Source organism: Bufo gargarizans, chromosome 4 (genome assembly GCF_014858855.1).
Source record: "Bufo gargarizans isolate SCDJY-AF-19 chromosome 4, ASM1485885v1, whole genome shotgun sequence".
In the NCBI taxonomy this organism is placed as follows: domain Eukaryota; kingdom Metazoa; phylum Chordata; class Amphibia; order Anura; family Bufonidae; genus Bufo; species Bufo gargarizans.
The window spans coordinates 240183069-240195640 of NC_058083.1; the positions used below are offsets into that span (position 1 = coordinate 240183069).

Genomic DNA, 12572 nt, shown 5'->3' on the forward strand with positions numbered 1-12572 from the left:
ACTACCCTGCTGGTTCCTGATCCAGGCTTCGTCTGACTACCCTGCTGGTTCCTGATCCAGGCTTCGTCTGACTACCCTTCTGGTTCCTGACCTCTGGCTTCGCAAGACCCTGCTTCGGTTTAGCCATCCGTTTGGACTTTTGCCTTACAGCTTGATTTTCAATAAAGCCTTCTTATTTCCACTTATCTCTTGTTGTACGTCTGGTTCATGGTTCCATGACACATCCATGGATTCTGTCAGTGTTTTGATCTGTTCACCATCAACATTGCGTGCAGCAGCAACCACAGCCTCCCAGACACTGTTCAGAGAGGTGGACTGTTTTCCCTCCTTGTAAATCTCACATTTGATGATGGACCACAGGTTCTCAATGGGGTTCAGATCAGGTGAACAAGGAGGCCATGTCATTAGATTTTCTTCTTTTATACCCTTTCTTGCCAGCCACGTTGTGGAGTACTTGGACGCGTGTAATGGAGCATTGTCCTGCATGAAAGTCATGTTTTTCTTACCTTGCAGACTTCTTCCTGTACCACTGCTTGAAGAAGGTGTCTTCCAGAAACTGGCAGTAGGACTGGGAGTTGAGCTTGACTCCATCCTCAACCCAAAAAGGCCCCACAAGCTCATCTTTGATGATACCAGCCCAAACCAGTACTCCACCTCCACCTTGCTGGCGTCTGAGTCGGACTGGAGCTCTCTGCCCTTTACCAATCCAGCCATCTGGCCCATCAAGACTCACTCTCATTTCATCAGTCCATAAAACCTTTGAAAAATCAGTCTTGAGATATTTCTTGGCCCAGTCTTGACGTTTCAGCTTGTGTGTCTTGTTCAGTGGTGGTCGTCTTTCAGCCTTTCTTACCTTGGCCATGTCTCTGAGTATTGCACACCTTGTGCTTTTGGGCACTCCAGTGATGTTGCAGCTCTGAAATATGGCCAAACTGGTGGCAAGTGGCATCTTGGCAGCTGCACGCTTGACTTTTCTCAGTTCATGGGCAGTTATTTTGCGCCTTGGTTTTTCCACACGCTTCTTGCGACCCTGTTGACTATTTTGAATGAAACGCTTGATTGTTCGATGATCACGCTTCAGAAGCTTTGCAATTTTAAGAGTGCTGCATCCCTCTGCAAGATATCTCACTATTTTTGACTTTTCTGAGCCTGTCAAGTCCTTCTTTTGACCCATTTTGCCAAAGGAAAGGAAGTTGCCTACTAATTATGCACACCTGATATAGGGTGTTGATGTCATTAGACCACACCCCTTCTCATTACAGAGATGCACATCACCTAATATGCTTAATTGGTAGTGGGCTTTCAAGCCTATACAGCTTGGAGTAAGACAACATGCATAAAGAGGATGATGTGGTCAAAATACTCATTTGCCTAATAATTCTGCACGTAGTGTAGTTAATAATTATCAAAAAATAATATTTTATACTGCTTGCAAACTTCAATATTATGGCAGTTGCAATTTTTGGTAAATTTGCATAAATATTTTTTGAGTCTTACTGGTGAACAGAGCTGTAGTAATATGATTCTTTCTATTTTACAGATGGTTTACAAACAGCAGGTCCTTTGTCAGTACTGACTTCGATAAAATACAGATAATAGATATTTTTTTAAATAATTGGAAATATTTTGGACCATGTCATTAAGTACTTTTATGCCCAGTGCTTTATAATCCTAATGACATAATTGCTCTTTCTGTAGGATATGACCTCGCTGAGCAGTTTTCTCTAAGAAAGACATCCTGTGGAGGTGAAAAGACATGTTTTAAGCTAGGAAGCACTCCTCTGATCAAAGACACACAGTAAGTAATGAATATATGTTTTTAATAGGCTTGATGAAATCGAAAGAATAATATTTGCAATGTATTTTCAAATGTGAGAATGTCATGGGAATGCTATCATTTTTAGACAAAGCCGTATATTGTACTGTTTGTGGATTACTATACAATGCATTAGCTGCACATACAATTACATACTATATAAAATAATCCATCATAAGAAAAGGGAACAGAACTCTCATACACAATAAGGGTTTATGAAACTTTATGAAGCAGCATACTTGAACTCATTCGGTAAAAAAACCTGTTGATTATTACATTGCTTTTTAAGTGTGTAGGTATCATTCGCTAAATACTGTGCATTACAGTTAGGCCCATATATATATTTGGACACCAACACAAATTTTCTTTTTATTACCTGTTTACTAAAACATATTCAAGTTTTAGTTATATAACTTTGCTTTAAAGTCCAGACCGTTAGCTTTCATTTGAGGGTATCCACATTAAAATTAGATGAATGGTTTAGGAGTTTTAGCTCCTTTATACACTCACCTAAAGAATTATTAGGAACACCTGTTATATTTCTCATTAATGCGATTATCTAGTCAACCAATCACATGGCAGTTGCTTCAATGCATGTAAGGTTGTGGTCCTGGTCAAGACAATCTCCTGAACTCCAAACTGAATGTCAGAATGGGAAAGAAAGGTGATTTAGGCAATTTTGAGCGTGGCATGGTTGCTGGTGCCAGACGGGCTGGTCTGAGTATTTCACAATCTGCTCAGTTACTGGGATTTTCACGAACAACCATTTCTAGGGTTTACAAAGAATGGTGTGAAAAGGGAAAAACATCCAGTATGCGGCAGTCCTGTGGGCAAAAATGCCTTGTTGATGCTAGAGGTCAGAGGAGAATGGGCCGACTGATTCAAGCTGATAGAAGAGCAACGTTGACTGAAATAACCACTCGTTACAACCGAGGTATGCAGCAAAGCATTTGTGAAGCCACAACACGCACAACCTTGAGGCGGATGGGCTACAACAGCAGAAGACCCCACCGGGTACCACTCATCTCCACTACAAATAGGAAAAAGAGGCTACAATTTGCACGAGCTCACCAAAATTGGACTGTTGAAGACTGGAAAAATGGTTTCTTGAACATGACAATGAGTTCACTGTACTAAAATGGCCCCCACAGTCACTAGATCTCAACCAAATAGAGCATCTTTGGGATGTGGTGGAACGGGAGCTTCGTGCCCTGGATGTGCATCCCTCAAATCTCCATCAACTGCAAGATGCTATCCTATCAATGTGGGCCAACATTTCTAAAGAATGCTATCAGCACCTTGTTGAATCAATGCCACATAGAATTAAGGCAGTTCTGAAGGCAAAAGGGGGTCCAACACTGTATTAGTATGATGTTCCTAATAATTCTTTAGGTGAGTGTATGTGGCACCCTGTTTTTAAAGGGACCAAAAGTATTTGGACAAGTGACTCAAATGCTGTTTCGTAGGCAGTTGTGGGCAATTCCTTCATTATTTCATTCTCAATCAAGCACATAAAAGGTGTGGAGTTGATTTCCTGAAAAGTAAACATACGGTCAACGGAGCTCTCTATGCAGGTGAAACAAAACATCCTTCATCTGCGAAAAACAGAAAAAATCCATCCGAGAAATTGCTACAATATTAGGAGTGGCAAAATCTTCAGTTTGGTACATCCTGAGAAAGAAATAAAGCACTGGTGACCTCAACAATGCAAAAAGACCTGGACGCCCAGTGTGGATGATCGCGGTGAAGAGAAACCCCTTCACAACAGCCAACAAAGTGAACAGCACTCTCCAGGATATATGCTTATCAATATCCAAATCTACCATAAAGAGAAGACTGCATGAAACTAAGTACAAAGTTTTCACTGCACGGTGCAAGCCGCTCAAAAGCCTCAAGAGTAAGAAGGCTAGATTGGACTTTGCTAAAAAAACCATCTTAAAAAACCAGCACACTTCTGGAAGAATATTCTTTGGACAGATGAAACCAAGAACAACTACTAGAATGATGGAAAAAAAAAAGTATGGCAAAGGCATGTTACAGCTCATGATCCAAAGAAAACCACATAATCTGTAAAACACGATGGAGGCAGTGTGATGGCTTGGGCATGCATGGCTGCAAGTGGCACTGGGTCCCTAGTGTTTATTGATGATGTGACACAGGACAGAAGCAGCCAGATGAATTCTGGGGTTTTCAGAGACATACTGTGTGCTCAAATCCAGCCAAACTGATTGGTTGGCGTTTCATAATACAGATGGACAATGACCCAAAACATAAAGCCAAAGCAACCCAGGAGTTTATTAAAGCAAAGAAGCGGAATATTCTTGAATGGCCAAGTCAGTCACCTGATCATAACCCAATAGAGCATGCATTTCACTTGTTAAAGACTAAACTTCAGACAGAAAGGAGGCCCACAAACAAACAGCAACTGAAAACCGCTGCAGTAAAGGTCTGGCAGAGCATTCAAAATGAGGAAACACAGCATCTGGTGATGTCCATGAGTTCAAGATTTCAGGAAGTCATTGTCAGCAAAGGGTTTTCAACCAAGTATTAGAAATTAACATTTTATTTATAATTATTTAATTTGTCCAATAACTTTTGAGCCCCTGAAATGAAAGGATTGAGTTTAAAAAATACTTTAGTTTGTCACATTTTTATGCAATCATTTTTTTCAACCCACTGAATTAAAGCTGACAGTCTGAACTTCAACTGCATCTGAATTGTTTTGTTCAAAATCCATTGTGGTAATGCACAAGAACAAAAATTAGAAAAATGTTGTCTCTGTCCAAATATATATGGACCTTACTGTATGTCATGTCTTCAATCAATTATTCTATATGATACAAAAAACAGCACAATTAAAGTTTAAATACAACAGTGGGCCAGATGTATTAATCCTATAGATGATACAACCTTAGATATGCTATCTAGACCTGCAACAGATTTATCACAGCGGCTCAGGCTGGATTATAAATGTGGCATAGGGATAGACACTTTTCTCTAATTCTGTTGGCTCACTTTGAGAAAGATCTTTGTGCCAGAATTGTGCCAAAATGTTGGTGAAAATGGCACATTTTAGGCACTGCCCCTTAGAGACGTTAGATGTGACAATGTGCACCACTTTGCACCACCTTTTTAGTAAAATTTTTGATGTGTTAGTAAATCTGGGCCAATGTCTGGGACATTTATCAAGACTGGTGTTCCCATGTGCCAGTCTTGATCCCTCTGCAATGGAGTGAAATGCCCTTAATAAATTAAGCGCATCTCTGCCATTTCAGTGTGCCAGAAACTGAAATCTAATTCAGCCACAGGCTGACATACACTTCAGTTATTACTTATGCCAGTTTCTGTGAAATTGTGTGCAAATTTTTACTAAATACAGTTTTAGGTAAATTTTAGTAAATCCGGCCGGCCGCATGAAGTCCTTCCACTCCCACTAAGACTCGCTGCTTTTTTGACACTTTGAGAAGCTTAAAAAGTCACAAATTATTGTTCAAATATGGTGTGCACCATAATTTGTGATTTATTTATGCCATAGTACTGACATAAATAGTTTGATAAATGTCCCTCAGAAACATTTTTTTTTTTTTTTTTTTACATATTGCCCTGCTCTGTATCTGCCACAATGCTTTGTGATCTACACCTTCAAAACCATTCTCTTCATAATTACATACAACTAGAAAGTGACTATTTAGGGCTACCTTACATTGCCCAAATATGATACTTCATATTCTAGTTTTATATGTTACTTTTTACATAATAATGACTTTTTGTTCTCCGTATAATACTGCTATGTGGTTTCAAAAAAAGGACCATACAGTGCCACCATATAGAAGAAAAATTTAGGTCTAGGTGGAAAAATTCAGATGCTGAATTCTACAACATGTAGAAAAATCAGGCAATGAACACCAGATTGGCCATTGTATACATTATGAGAGATTGAGAGTATTCAAAAGTGACAGCAATGGATACAGTAGGTCACATGAACCAACATGAGTTGTGCTTTATGTCATATGAAATAGGTTTTGATTAATTGGTTGTTTTTACAGTATTCTTCTTTGGAATTGAATAATTCCATTTTAGATCAATCTATTGATACAAAGCTCCATGGTATGTGAGGTTACACTTACTTTCCTTGATTTACCGTATTTTTCGCCCCATAAGATGGATTTTCCCCCCAAAAGTGGGGTAAAAATGTCCCTGCGTCTAATAGGGTGAATACTAATGAGCGCTTCCATTATGGAAGTGCTCATTAGTACCAGAGGACCAGGAAGGGGTGAAGGCTCTGTACTCACTGCTTCCTGGTCCCTCGGGTGGCGAGCTAGGGGGGCTGATCTGAGGCAATGGGTGTGATGAGAGGCATAAGGGCTGATAATGGGGGCTGATGAGAGGCATAAGGGCTGATTATGGTGGCTGATGAGAGACATAAGGGCTGATATGGGGCTTATGAGAGGCATATGGGCTGATATGGGGGCTGATGAGAGGCATATGGACTTTAGGGGGGGCTGATGAGAGGCATGGGGCTGATATGGGGCTGATGAGAGGCATGGGGCTCTTATCTGAGGTCTGATTGGGGGTCATTTACATTGGAGTCTGAGCTGAGGTCTGATTGGGGGTCTGATCTGAGGTCTTATTGGGGTCTTATTAACGTTGGGGGTCTGATTGGGGCTATCAGCTTAGGTCTGATTGGTGGTCTGACAAGAGGTGTAATGAAAACTTTTTTTTTCTTATTGTCCTCCTCTAAAACCTAGGTGCGTCTTATGGGTTGGTGCACCTTATAGGGTGAAAAATACTGTAATTGTAAGGGATTAGTTAATATGAAGGTTAAAGGGCTTGCATTGCATAAAAAAACCTTCTCAAAAGGGTTGTCCAGCCTGTTCTCAGTTAAGCCTTTCCAGCACCCCACCTTCTTCTATGCAAGGTGTTTTGGCTTCCTGCCAGACTGCTGCCAATCACTGGCCTCATTTGTCACATGTGCTAGATTGGCACGTCACAGCAGTTCTAGCAAGCTAAACACTTGTGACCAGGTTCCCCCACAGATGATGACAGCTGTGGGTTTCAGCAGTTATGCACCCTTCTGCAGTTTACTGTTGGGGTTACTACTAACAAAAAAAGATTGTCCAAGGTGGCCCTAACTATTTTGCTAAATATATTGCTAGAACAGGTGTTATTTCAATTCCATATACATTTTTACTGGTTTTAGTTCCAGTATTTCTTAGTTTTACTAAAATTATAATAATTCTCTCTCATTGATATTTGGCTTATGTCTAAATGTAGATTCTTTTATAGCTACTCTTACTGTTTTCTGAGGCATATTGTTCATGCCTTGTTGCTAATGCATTTTGAAATGTGTTTGTATGTGTGGTCTCTATTAATAATTCCCATCTACACAATGCGGAGTCTTCCCAATGTATTATCCACCCTTTCTGAAGAGATTCATTCACATCATCCTGCATAATAGCCCTTGAAACATAGAAAGAAAAGTACACATTGGGAACGCTGTGAATTTAGAAAAACATTTTGCTATACTGTACTTTATTCTAAGGATCTATTTATTTTAGCCTCTCAATTTTTGTCTCTTTGATGATTCACGCGTATAACAGCGAAAGTGAAGAGTGGTGTGATATAACGTAGAATAAAATTCACAAATAATAGGATACCTTAGCTCCTTTTGCTTTTTTATATTACCTTAAACCTAAGTTCACACTTGCGCGTTTTACAGCGCGTTCCTACGCGCTGTAAAACGCGCAACACATGAAAACCAATGCTTCCCTATGGGGCTGGTTCACATTTTCGCGTTTTACAGCGCGTTTGAACGCGCTGTAAAACGCCCGACGCTCAAACAAGTACAGGAGCTTTTTTTGGCGCGTTTGACGCGCGTTTGGGCAATAGACTCTTTGGACAACACTGCTGTCAATCACCCAAACACGCGTCAAACACGCGTTTACTATTACAAAAAACGCGCATAAAAACGCGCGACAAAAACGCGCATAGAAACGCGCGTTTGAGAAACGCTTAGGTGTGAAACCAGGGTAAGGGGGTGTCCAAGTTATACTCTCCAGTGCAACAAAATATGATGAAATAATAAAATAACATACACACTATTACAATTTTTATTTTTTTTGGGCTACGGATATCAATGATATATTCTTATGATAGAGATGGAGCTAAATTAAAATTGACTCTGATAACACATCACATTATTATATCACGTGACAAAAGCCATTGAAATTGATTTAAAAAGTCAATTAAAATGTTCTTGCCATTGTTTGCCTAATGCATTAACTATCAAGACTGAACCCTGGCACTCCCATTGGTCAGCTGTTTAGGGCTGCTATAGAACAAAACATACAATGCAACAGCTCTCTGCAAACCAAATAAAGTACACAAATGAATTATATTCCTTATGCTATGCTTATAAATTAGAGATGCTTGGCAAATCATTTTGTACAAAATTATTTGATCCCGCCTGCCACACGTCACGGCGATCTCTGTAAGACGGGTTCCTAACACTAAATTCTACCTGTTATGTGCCAAAATGGCCTCCGTTATATCCAGGGAATGCAGGTATCAACATGCATGCCAAGCCCACTCCACACCTCTCCTGGTGCCAAATGGCCACCAACGAATGCAATGAGAGTCCACCCTATACCTCTCCTGGTGCCAAATGGCTTCCAGTGAATGAGCGAGATCAGGCTAAGTTTTAGGCCTCATACACACGGCCGTTGTTTTTGTCTGCATCCGAGCTGCCATTTTGACGGCTCGGATGCGGACCCATTCACTTCAATGGGGCCGCAAAAGATATGGACAGCACTCCGTGTGCTGTCCGCATTTGTTGCACCGTTCCGTGGCCCAGCTAAAAAAAATATAACATGTCCTATTCTTGTCTGTGCTTTGCAGACATGAATAGGCATTTATATTAAAGGCTGTTCGTGCTGTTCCGCAAATTGTGGAATGTGCACGGACGCCATCCCTGTTTTGCGGATCCGTGATTTGCGGACCGCAAAGCACACCACGGTCGTGTGCATGAGGCCTTATACTCACACTAATTAAAATCAGCCTATGGGGCAGGAGTCAGGAGTACACGACTGAAGTGTCAACAACACCTCCAGTACGAACTGCAAAGAAAAAAAAGGGGTCACTCAGCACATCCCAATGCGCAGGTGCACGTTGCTACGGCTGAAAACACAACATAGAACAAAACATACAATGCAACAGCTCTCTGCAAACAAATAAAGTACAAAAATGAATTATATTGCTTATGCTATGCTTCTAAATTAGAGATGCTTGGCAAATCATTTTGTACAAACTTATTTGAGCCCGTCTGCCGCACGCCAATGCGATCTCTGTAACACGGGAACCTAACACTAAATTCTACCTATTATGTGCCATGACGGCTACCATACAATTTAGGGAGTGTAGGTTACACATGCATGCTGGGCCCACTTTAGGGCTGCTGTGGTGGCAGAAACTAACAGTGTATCGACTGAAACAGATGGCTCCATACACTGTGCAGTTTCTGGCTCTGTCATTCTGAGCTGCAATTCCCAGGCGCAGCGACAGTGTATGAAACTGTCTGCCTCCAGCTCTGTACACAGTATAAAATCTGCTTCAGCGGCAGCCCAAAATGACTGAACAGTAAGGGTGCTGGGTGTCGGACCCCCTCTGACATTATATTGATGACATATCCTCGGTATTAGATAAAATAAGTTAAAATGTCCACCAGCAACCTGTTCTACAATGTGAGCTGGACTGGTTGCCTCCACTTGCAGAGCTGCCTAGGAAGACCTCATTGCACTGCTCTACAGTAGATGGTAATTATGTGATTGCGCCTATGATATGCCATCATGGCTGAGCAGCCTGACAGGAAAACTCATCAATATGAAGTATAGGTGAAACTCGAAAAATTTGAATATTGTGCAAAGTTAATTTATTTCAGTAATGCTACTTAAAAGGTGAAACTAACATATGTGATAGACTCATTACATGCAGAGCGAGATATTTCAAGCCTTTATCTGCTAAATTTGGATGATTATGGCTTGTAGCTTATGAAAACCCCAAAGTCACAATATTGAGGTACCCTTTTCTCAGGGGGTATGGAATAATTAGCTGACTAGAGTCTGACACTTTGAGCCTAGAATATTGAACCTTTTCACAATATTCAAATTTTAAGCTGCATTAATGCAATTCTTTTTTAATTTGCATTACTGAAATAAATGAACTTTTGCACGATGTTCTAGTTTTTCGAGTTTCACCTGTATATGCAAGTTCCAACCCCTAACCCCCCTAGGCATCTCTGCAAGCCTAGGCAACCAGTCCCACTCCCATTCTAGGATATGCTGCTGGCAGCCATTTTAAATAATTCCTGAAGAACCTCTTAAAGTCTTGTGTCGTTTTACTGAAGCTCCAGTCCTCACCTCCAATTAGTGGTGATGTAGTCATATGTGGCACATGACCTCTGCAGCCAATCACTAGTTTCAGTGGTCTCATCTCGTATATATACTGTTGAGGCTTTTGATTGGCTGCAGTAGTCATGTGCCATATACAGTTAGGGGACCATTATAGCCTGCAAACAGAAACTGGAGGTGAAAATGGAGTCACAGCACAGAAAACAGCCTTAAGTGGAGATTAAGTGGTGAGTAAGTGTTCTTGTTTCACATTTACAAGCAGTGATTTTCATATAACTAGGACAACCATATAATGGAGAATTTCCATCTCAGGCATACATTCTCCACAGAATTCATTTAAAATGTCTGATAGTTGTGCGTCTTAACTTCTAACTTAAAGGGTTTCTTAAGAATTCAGAATTTTGTATTTTATGTTGGCCAGTAATGAGAGGATGTGCAATGTGTAGTGATATGCTGTTCATAACACACATAAAATATAGATTTTTTTTATCTTATGGGAAAACAAAATGACTACAGTAAATGTATGAAAACAAATTGTGTCTGCAACAGCCTCAATTTATGGACAGTTTATTAATAAAAGTGTAACTGTCTTTTCAGTCTATTTTTATATAGTGTACAGACAGGGATGGTAGACATTTCTGTAATATAATTTATTAGTGAAAGATGTTTCTTTGTACTAAAAAACTATGTTTTAAAAGTCTTCTTAGCAAAGCTCTGAGCATTGCTAAGGAGAGTCTGTCTTCAGTCTTCAGCAGGGCTGGCGTCATAACCCGGCAAACCCACTGAGCTGCTATGAGCACTTCCATTAATAAAGATGGAAGCTCTCATTGCTGTCATTTCACATAGGCAGTACCCCTTTGGTGAGCCCTCTGAGTCACATGAGGCCGGTCTTCTGCCAGATTCCTATACCTTGCCAGAACGCTATACCGGAAGTGACGCGGCCGCACGGGAATCAGCTCTGCTATGTGGTGACCTCGATATTCTGTACTCAGCTCTGCTGTAAGGATGAACTGCTCCTGATGATTTGTGCGCGCATGCGCACTCAGGGGTAGGGAGATCTGATGGAACATTTTGCGCTGGAAAATCTACCTACTCCTAAGTGCGCGCGCACGGTGTATGGGTTTGCGCATGCGCAAGAAGTCCTTCTCCCGCGGCGCTGCAATGATTTTTTTGCTAATCCAGTGGATGTGCGCTTGCACAGCACTGCGCACACCCTCCTCCAGCTGATTCCTGTGCGGCCGCGTCACTTCCGGTGCGACCGCGTCACTTCCGATATAGCGTTCTGGCAAGGTATAGGAATCTGGCAGAACACTGGCTGCTGCAGAGACTCAGACACGCCCTTTCTACACAGGAAATGCTGCCTGAGGAGAGAGACCGGCAGGACTGGAGCAGAAGTGTGAACACAGGTTGTCAGTGAGTCTGCCCTGTGAAGGGCTGGAGCAGAAGTGTGAACACAAGTTGTCAGTGAGTCTGCCCTGTGAAGGGCTGGAGCAGAAGTGTGAACACAGGTTGTCAGTGAGTCTGCACTGTGAAGGGCTGGAGCAGAAGTGTGAACACAAGTTGTCAGTGAGTCTGCCCTGTGAAGGGCTGGAGCAGAAGTGTGAACACAGGTTGTCAGTGAGTCTGCCCTGTGAAGGGCTGGAGCAGAAGTATGAACACAGGTTGTCAGTGAGTCTGCCCTGTGAAGGGCTGGAGCAGAAGTGTGAACACAGGTTGTCAGTGAGTCTACACTGTGAAGGGCTGGAGCAGAAGTGTGAACACAGGTTGTCAGTGAGTCTGCACTGTGAAGGACTGGAGCAGAAGTGTGAACACAGGTTGTCAGTGAGTCTGCCCTGTGAAGGGCTGGAGCAGAAGTGTGAACACAGGTTGTCAGTGAGTCTACACTGTGAAGGGCTGGAGCAGAAGTGTGAACACAGGTTGTCAGTGAGTCTGCACTGTGAAGGGCTGGAGCAGAAGTGTGAACACAGGTTGTCAGTGAGTCTGCCCTGTGAAGGGCTGGAGCAGAAGTGTGAACACAGGTTGTCAGTGAGTCTGCCCTGTGAAGGGCTGGAGCAGAAGTGTGAACACAAGTTGTCAGTGAGTCTGCACTGTGAAGGGCTGGAGCAGAAGTATGAACACAGGTTGTCAGTGAGTCTGCCCTGTGAAGGGCTGGAGCAGAAGTGTGAACACAGGTTGTCAGTGAGTCTACACTGTGAAGGGCTGGAGCAGAAGTGTGAACACAGGTTGTCAGTGAGTCTGCACTGTGAAGGGCTGGAGCAGAAGTGTGAACACAGGTTGTCAGTGAGTCTGCACTGTGAAGGGCTGGAGCAGAAGTGTGAACACAGGTTGTCAGTGAGTCTGCACTGTGAAGG

At 42.0% G+C, this 12572-nt stretch overlaps 1 protein-coding gene across 1 annotated transcript in view; it reads left to right on the top strand.

Moving 5' to 3' along the window:
* LOC122935350 (collagen alpha-1(XIX) chain-like) overlaps window positions 1-12572 on the top strand; it is a 479650-nt gene that overhangs the window by 126318 nt on the left and 340760 nt on the right. Inside the window, exon 4 of the mRNA XM_044291115.1 lies at window positions 1699-1798. Within this exon, the coding sequence (XP_044147050.1) occupies window positions 1699-1798 (100 nt within the window). The remainder of the gene's footprint in view (window positions 1-1698; window positions 1799-12572) is intronic.